This window comes from Monopterus albus, unplaced genomic scaffold, assembly GCF_001952655.1.
Source record: "Monopterus albus unplaced genomic scaffold, M_albus_1.0 scaffold324.1, whole genome shotgun sequence".
Lineage (NCBI taxonomy): Eukaryota > Metazoa > Chordata > Actinopteri > Synbranchiformes > Synbranchidae > Monopterus > Monopterus albus.
The window spans coordinates 94,918-103,598 of record NW_018128204.1 but is presented as its reverse complement, the minus strand read 5'-3'; the positions used below and the strand labels follow the sequence as shown (position 1 = coordinate 103,598).

The 8,681-nt window shown below is 38.3% G+C and overlaps 2 protein-coding genes across 3 annotated transcripts in view; both read left to right on the top strand.

The window, feature by feature from the left end:
* The window catches only part of tkfc (triokinase/FMN cyclase), a 10,105-nt gene extending 8,983 nt beyond the window's left edge, over positions 1-1,122 (top strand). Inside the window, exon 16 of one of the 2 annotated variants that reach the window (XR_002276932.1) lies at positions 570-657. Coding sequence is in view for 1 of the 2 variants with exons in the window: in XM_020624272.1 (XP_020479928.1) it covers positions 570-728 (159 nt within the window). In the remaining variant the exon portion in view is untranslated. Of the gene's footprint in view, positions 1-569 lie in introns of both variants that reach the window. The other variant, XM_020624272.1, reaches the window with a different exon arrangement.
* Positions 1,123-1,498: 376 nt separating this feature from the next.
* Positions 1,499-8,681, top strand: part of LOC109974204 (circularly permutated Ras protein 1) — an 18,820-nt gene continuing 11,637 nt past the window's right edge. The window contains exons 1-10 of the mRNA XM_020624293.1: positions 1,499-1,535; positions 3,230-3,281; positions 3,811-3,867; positions 4,787-4,912; positions 5,015-5,101; positions 5,187-5,272; positions 5,502-5,699; positions 6,498-6,542; positions 6,683-6,772; positions 7,192-7,343. Coding sequence (XP_020479949.1) covers positions 3,230-3,281; positions 3,811-3,867; positions 4,787-4,912; positions 5,015-5,101; positions 5,187-5,272; positions 5,502-5,699; positions 6,498-6,542; positions 6,683-6,772; positions 7,192-7,343 — 893 coding nt within the window. The 5' untranslated portion in view covers positions 1,499-1,535. The remainder of the gene's footprint in view (positions 1,536-3,229; positions 3,282-3,810; positions 3,868-4,786; positions 4,913-5,014; positions 5,102-5,186; positions 5,273-5,501; positions 5,700-6,497; positions 6,543-6,682; positions 6,773-7,191; positions 7,344-8,681) is intronic.

The following is an 8,681-nucleotide window of genomic DNA, read 5'->3' as shown; positions in this document are numbered from 1 at the left end:
TTTCCATAAGTGGTGTAAAACTATGGAATAATTTAAATGTGGACATAAAAAACAGTACTAGAATTGATGACTTCAAACATAAGTATGAAGGTATGTTTCAATCAAGATACATGCAAGAACAGGTTTAATGATTAATTAGATGGAACATTGTGGGTGTGGGGTAAGAATGTTAATACTCTGTAATAATTCTTTAGTATATTACTTGTGTGGCGTAGAAGATAATTATCTATGAATGTAATTATGTAGAATGTTAACACTCTGTAATAATTCTGTAGTATATTACTTGTGTGGTGTAGAGGATAATTATTTATGTAGAGATATTGCTTAGGACTTAAAAGTTGTAAGATGATGTCATGGGGTAGGACTAGATAAGTCTAACTTCTTCCTACTCCGTTCAAGCATGTATTAGGTATAAGTAAATTGATATTGGATTATTATTGTTGGATATGTGTGAAATTACATGTGTTGACATATCAACTGTTTTACATGCTTGAATGAATAAATCAAATCAAATCAATATATTCCCTCAATCACCTTGTTTTTTGCCTCCCTTCCTTCCCACTTTCTAGAAAGCAACCTTGGGGGCGGAGGAGACTCGTAATCTCGCAGCACGGGCAGGGAGAGCCAGCTACATCGCAGCTGAACGGCTCACCCTGCCCGACCCTGGCGCTGTGGCGGTATCGGCCATCTTGCGAGCTGTACTGGAGGTGCTGGAGGGGCAGAACTAACGCAGCAAATGGTATCTGAGGAAGTTGTTGCTCTCACCAGACAACTAGAACAACACTATCATGCCACAGGGTGAACAGTTCGGATGTTTTTGCAGCTGTCCAACATGAAGTAATTTAAAATTGCATTTTGATGTAATTTGATTGAACAGCTTCCAAATGAGATTTAGAATTAAAAGAGTAACAATAGCTTTATAAGTCGGTTCATTTAGCTACACACAAGTGTAAATATTTAACAACTATGTAACGGCTAATATGTGACAACCTATTGTAACTTAGTGATCCACTGAATATCATTTAAGTTCCACTGTGCACATAGATCATATTGTGTGAACTGAAAGCACTCTCTTGATGAAACTGTATTAATACTGGCTAATAAAATAAATTTTACAAAGTGTGTATGTTTGTGAACATGGTTTTTACAGCAGTCTGCACAGATGAATGTGCCTTTGACCAAGAGGTCAGAGCTCAGTGAGCAGACTGGCTTATGGGCACTCCGGCAGGGATAGACACTGTTGGCTGGTGCTGGGGTCAAAGGTTGCCACACATTCATGCTACAGTAGATTTTAAGTTTTAGAACATCTGTTGATACAAATCTTTCTTCCTTGTCTTTTTCTTATTTTTTTTTCTTTCAACTTTCATTTCTCTCATTCTTTCAGTTGACTGTCAACCTTGCATCAACTTCCTGGCACACAAGTGACACGCACACACACTTTGAACACACCCACACATGCACATATATTAGAAACCTGCGACAGGCGCACTTGCTTTCAGTTTTAGCAACACCACTATACATGGACGCTGGTAAAGGTAAATCTTTTCTTATTGTATTGTATTGTGTGTTTGGGTGTTTTGTGCTAAACTATGAAAATCTTGAGACGGTGTGTGTGCATGTGAGTGCAGGAAGAATCTCTGTGAAACCTGATTAGACGAGCAGCCACCAAAACTACCAACACTAATGTTTTTAAAGTACAGGAGTTCCCTCTTGTTCCCAGCTGTGTTGTATCGGGGAGTGGAGTTAATTTGATGTTTACCAGACCTGTGTCTGATGTCCCCAGTGAGACGTTCATTTGGCCAACAGTAGGTGACAGCTGTGGTTTTAAAATGATTGACAGGACACAGTTAAAACAGATCATGGTGCTTTGGAATGCAAACATCTGTGGAAAAGAACGGCATGTGCTTGTTTTGCAGGTCCTTACCACAATAAAGTCACATATCTTAAACTCTTAACTTAAATCTATGCTATTAGATTATTAGTAAAGCTAAAATGGTCAGCTTTAGAGGCTTCAAATTTGACTTTTTTTTTTTATTCTGTAGTGAAAATATGCCTGTTTCCTGCGTTTTTCATGTTAATGAATCAACCTAAACTGATTGGTTTGGGTTGTAACTAATGACAATGTCATATATCATCTAATCTGTTGCTTATTTCACACTCAATGTGTCAGTTCATTTTGCGGTGTATGAAGTGAGAAACACTGTGTAAAAACTCTCCACAAGCAGGGCTGTGATAACCAAGATAAATGGAGGAGGGCTGTGAAATGCAGAAGACTATACACTGTACACTATTACTTAGACACTTAATGGCAATGGACTGCAGTGAGTTCCTTGGTTAAACAGCCTTATAGCCAAGAGTTAAAAATCTGCAATGTTCAATTTACAATGAGATAAAACTGGAAAAAAAAAACAACAAAAAAACAATTGTCACATTTGAGATGCTAGAACGTGAGCAGTGAATATAAATCGTTTCCGCTCTACTTCGATTCATTGTGGTAGAATTGAAAACCGTTGTTCACCTGTTCTATGTCCATTATCCACCTTTTCAGAGCTAAGAACAGAAGAAGATGAGAGTTAATCAGCACCAGGACAGAAAGAGTTTTATCCCTCAAAGGAAGAAGTTTTGTTTGTTTTGTGGCAGAGGTGTGATTTTAGAGGGTCAGCCTGTTGGTTACAGCTGTGAGAGACATGCAATTCAGTCAGAAGTTTAACCCCCATAACAACCAATTAGAATGTGATGGCTATTTTTAAAAATTAGACCTGGTTAGCATTTCACTGCCAGGTTAGAGTTTGCGCCATAGTGAACTCACTGGTGTTAGTTCTGTGTGTTCAGTTTGGGGCCTGCATTGGCAGTTTCACTTAACCAAATCATACTGAATAATGAAATCATCTGTGCATGTGTTGGCCCGCCATTAAACACTGTTATATATATTTATGTTTAATCTTAACCCTTACCATGCCATTCTCTACTATGTTTTCCTCTTTTCCCTTACAGTTGTTCAAACAGGAAATGTTTGCTTTCATGGTTTTACTCAGCCACCTGCTAACTAGAAAAATAACAAAATCAAAGCCCCTGGTGCCAAATGCCAGGAAGTTGCTCTGCTGCTGTCATGTTGCTTATCTGTGCGATTTTGGTGTCTTGCATTCATATTTCTCACTTTCAAGTCTTTCTGATTGAAAATTAGGCTTATAGGAACGTAATAAAAGGTTTTTGTGTCTGTGCATCTCAGATGGAGTTTGCCTGTAGTCACGTTGTATGTAATGGGACATATGATGGAGCAGGTGAGTGTTTTAAATTCCATGTCCCATAAATATCACAAAATATCTGCAAACCTTTTGTATAAATACACATTTTCAGAAGAAAATTTGCTCTTTAGCCCTAAACTTATAGCCTACTTATCTTATACTGCTAATATGTATTTATTTGCTTTTCTGAACTTTTGTTGCTTGTTTGATTTTCTATCCTGTGCTTGATTTGTATAGATTTTTTTTTTTTGTGAAGTAGCAAATACATTTAACTGTTCGAATCTATGCCAGCTAAGCACTGGGGTAATCAAGTGCTCAGCAGTCATGTTACCTTTATTTCAAAATAAGGGTGTTTTCTGAGTTTAATGGATGAGAGTTAGTAGGATCAGTGACATCAGATCTGCTAACATCCCTTTAGCTTGGACTAAGTGGCATGCATACAAAAGCATTGTTTGGCACTAACTAAAAAATGTGTGTTTAACATATTTGTTTTATGTTATTCACTGTTGGTTAATTTGACACTATAAACCTGTATTCAGGAACTGATTTCTCTCACACCACACAGGTGATTCTCCTACTAGGAATGCGTATGAATACACAGTGGCTGATGAACAGCAAGAAGGTAACACACACACACAAGTGCACAAACGCACAGTGTTCATTAAGGTCGACATTGTTTTTCTGTCTATGCCTTCATTAGAGTCTCAAGAGTATTGCAGTGAAAATAACAGGAAAGAATATAAAGTAGAAATGTGTGGGGAGGGTGGCATGCTTGCAAATGCAAGAGAGAGAGAGAAGCACAGTGAGATGTAAAGATAGCACTTCAACCAGGGAAAGCCCATACAAAGAAGAAGCAGCCAGACAAATGTGGTTAATGAAAGACAAAACCCCACCCCATTTCCCAGGAGGGCAGTCTCAATTTAGGAGCTGCTTATCACCAAAACAGTCAGTGTCAAAGCTTGGACTTTGTAATGTGGATGGTGAGCATGCCTGAATAGTTGACAGTCTGGTTCAAACAGAAAAGAAACAAAGAAAGTAGCTGCCTTGTTAAACTGAACTTTAAAAGGTCTTGTCATTGTTTGACTTAAGAACTAAACCCGGATCAGTCTAAGCTTGGTTAGTTAAACTGGCTGAGAATAAAAAAAAGGCTAACTAATAATAAACCTGGACTTTCTGATTAGCTTGCTTGTAACATATCCTCATGCTATACTGTGCCCCAGTCACATGCTTTAAACATATACACAATTTAATATACATATAATAGTGTGAGGGTTTTTTTTTAAGTTTGTATATAAGAAATATATGTACTTCTTCAGTTCTGCAACAGGATATGATGTGCTGACTGACATCTACTACAGCTGGTTGTGACTCATTTTAATACCTTTGCAAAGCTTTGCTTTGTGCTGAAGGCCTGAAGTAAATCCATTTCCCAGTAATATCACTGATGTCTGAACACCTGTGTATGTGAGTGGGTGAATAGGAAACATGACACAGACTGCACTACAGTTTTTTTGTGTGTGTGTGTGTGTGTGTGTGTGCAGCTCCTCCACCACTGCCTCCTCGTCGTCTGAGGAAACCTCGGCCTACCTCCCTCCCTCTCCCGCCGCTGCCTTCCTTTCAGCCTCCTCCCCCACCACTGTCCATCCCTCCTCCCGTCCCACCCAGACGTGAGTTTTATTTGCCCTTTGTTCGTCCTTTCTCTAAATAATCTTGAATTTCAAAGAAATACGGTTGCTTTTTTCATTCTCCCTTATGTTGGGTCTCATCAGTTGACAAGCTGAAAGGAGAAGGCAAGCTGAAAGCCAACGTCAACATCGTCTCCCTCAGTATTGGAAAACTGGTTGACATCAGCCAAGGTCAGAAGACACACACAAACCAACACACCTGTCCAGTGGGCTTTTATTTTAAACCCTTGCTTTCCTTTTCTTCTTCTCTAATCAGCTACAGGCATGGAGAAGTTTCAGAGCCCAGTGATTTGTGGGAAATGTAGTGCTGCCTTGTCATGTCTGAGTTCTATACAGAGTAAGGTGAGTGGTCATTTATTCCACAAATATATGTTTCCTTTTTTGTGTGGAGTGAACTTTATTGTCTTTTTTCCTTTTGAGTTGTTTCTCTAGACAGTCTAGACTTTTTAAAATGAGGTATAGTAAATTTTTATATCAGTGGAACAAATGTGATCAAAACAAAGGAGCCGTAAAAAGTGAAATTACAAATAAAATCAATTAAAATACCTCCCTTTTTCTTCCTCTCGTTCAGGTGTGGGTGTGTGAGTTTTGTGGCTGTGAAAACAGTGTGGGCGACAACGTAAGCGATGTATGTAATAGTCCGTATGTAGGTGTGCACGGCGACGACATTTACCTGCCAAAACAGAGTGAAGACGACTACCAGAACTTGGAGGACACGCTGGTCGTGTTCTGTGTGGACATTTCTGGCAGTATGAGCGTCACTACAGAGGTGTGTGTGTGTGTGTGTGTGTGTGTGTGTGTGTGTGTGTAAAAGCACTTTTACTTAGTAAAAACTTCAAGTCCTGCTTTCATTATCCACCATGTACAAATAGAGTTTGTTTATATACATTACTTTTTACTTTTTTTTTTTTGGACTTTTGTCTTTCCATTTGTTCTGTTTATTTGTTAGTTTTTTCCCTGAACCATTAAACTGTTTTAGGGAAAATCTTTTATTTACTTTCTGAAACATGACATGAGACCCACACACACACACACTGTTTTGAAGGTTGCATGGAAAAAAAAATGTTCAAAACCACTGGCTTAATCTTCAGCACTGTAGTGTATTTATATCTACACTCACGGGCCACTTTATTAGGTACACACTTCAGTGCAACACTTCCACAACACTTAACATTGTTATGGTTTGTAGTTTGTTTGATTGCTCCCTGACCCTTAGTTTCATTTTACTTCCATTTCTACTTTGGTCTATCACATTGAGTTCCTGGTTCTTTGTTACCCTCACTGCCTTCATATTAAATATAACTGAAATCTTAGGATATCTTAGACTTAACATACTAAGAAGTCAGTCGTACCTCCAGGAGCATCATCAGCCACTACTCCAAGGATAGAAACGTCACGCTGACACAGCAAAGTCTGATTGGAGACTAAATTAAATATCAGAGAAAATCAGGACACTGTCTTAAATCACATAATACAATTTTTTTAAGTGTACATACAAAGTTAAATTGTTATATGTGGAGAAATGTCAGTCTCAAAAAATCTTCCTAACATATTTCCTTGGCTTTAGGTTACATCAAGCAGTGGACCTTCAACACACATTTCCAGACTAGAGGTGAGATACTGATTTGCTGGGGTTCACCATGTGGAATGATTGAATTCAAACTGTTTTGTGTGCAATACTTGCGTGGTAGACATGTTGATGTTGAAGACATTTTAAATAGGTTTTTTTAAAAGATTTTTTTGTTTCTGAAGGGGATCCAGGATGCCTTACAGAAGACATTGTCAACCATGCTACAGCAGTCGCCTCACAGGAGAGTGGCACTAGTGACATTCACTGACGAGGTAGGAGACATCAGTTCAATTAAGTTCATTTATAATTTTGACACAATAAGGAAAGGAATTAAGGAAAACTATAAATATTTAGTTTGATTTAAATGCAAAATCACACATTTTTGTGCCAAGTTGCTACCTCAATGCAAGAACATGGAAATGAGATATAAAAATATTTTTAAAAAGAATTTTCAAAGGCTGGGGGAACTGAGCAATAAAGCCAAGACACTCAGAAATCCCCTTTAATAACAAGTATAGTGAAAGGAAAACAACAATATCTCAGCTACTTTTATCCTCATTTGTTGTGAAAATACAAATCAAATATTTGAATCTTTTTTACTTGAAGGTATTGTACATTCATACTTGCAGAGTAATAGAAATTCCCACGATCCTCCAACCTTCTCTTCATCCCATTTTTCTTTGCTTTACAGGTTGTAATATACGGCGATGGTACAAGCACTCCTCTCACTCTCAGGGACTGGGCATTAGTCGACTATGACTACATATGGCAACAGGGTGTAACTTATAATGTCCCACACTGCATTGCTGAGACCTACCACCAGTTAATGCAGAGGGTCAAAGAGTAAGTGACAGTGTGTTTGCATGAGGCACGTTACACACAGTATAGATACCGCTTACCCCCCTCCCTCCCCATTCCTCCCTCCTCTCTCAGGTCAGAGATCACCCCCATCACCCCACCCTCCCCTCAGTGGTCAAAAGTTCACCCCCACAGGTTCTCATGCCCCCTTCCCAGCGTCCTAGCAGGGGGGTACGTTTGTTCTTCTCCTTTCCTGATGGATGGATCTAAAAAACTAAAGACAAGGGGTAATGATGCAGTTTGTAATGTTACATGCAGCTAAAACAGAGTTGAGCTGATATTTAGTTTCAAATGAGAAGACAATAGATGTCCCCCTTTGAGTTAAGGTGTGAAACAGCTAGTTTTAAAAAAAGACATGGCCATTATTATGTAGTGTGAGATGAATAAAACACAAAAACGTTACATGCAGCTAAAACAGAGTTGAGCTGATATTTAGTTTCAAATGAGAAGACAAGACCCCTTTGATTTAAGGTGTGAAACAGCTAGTTTTAAAAAAAGACATAGCCATTATTATGTGGGGGTAATTATTTAGATGGTTAAAACAGAGCCTGATGACAACGTGATCTCTATTCTCTAAAAAAGAAACCGGCATGGGTGATGATAGTTAGAAATTCCCCCCAGTATCTCTAAGAATTATATCCACATTGGGTGATTACTATCAATATCAATGACGTTATTGATCATTGCATTTCACAATTTTTACCTGATGCTAAAGTAGCATAGAAACACAAGATGCAATGGCCTGCTTAGTAAAACAAACAAAGTCCACAGATATGATATACATTTTAGATTTACTGACTTACACTTTCAGAGAATTTCATTATCTCAGATGTCCACAGCAAATAGCAAAACAGCAAGTGCTGGTAGCACATTCGGTGTACTTACTGTGATGAAATGTAAACAAATATAAGCTAAAAAAAGACTGATGCACACCACAGTGTAACTAACTGAATCCATGGCCATGCAATTCCTGTTTCTTGTACATGTTGAGTTTCTATTTGCTCATTAAAGTGAAGACTATTAATGCTTAGCCCAACATTATCCAAAAGAGTTGATAAATTCACAGCATAGCATAATTGATGTAAACCAACTAGACATCAGTGCAAGTCATTTGACTGACAGGTAATTAGCAAATAATAATTTGGTATTGGAGGAGGGTGGAACGTATCTGTATTTGATTGGGTTGCATCTGGAGCAGGTTTATTGAATGAACTGCTGTTTAACGTTTGTTCCATGTATCTGTGCTTGTGCTGATACCCGGTATTCTCTGAATTCGATTAGCCAAGCTACTTATAAATAAGGAGTGACATGTTGTCAACCCCT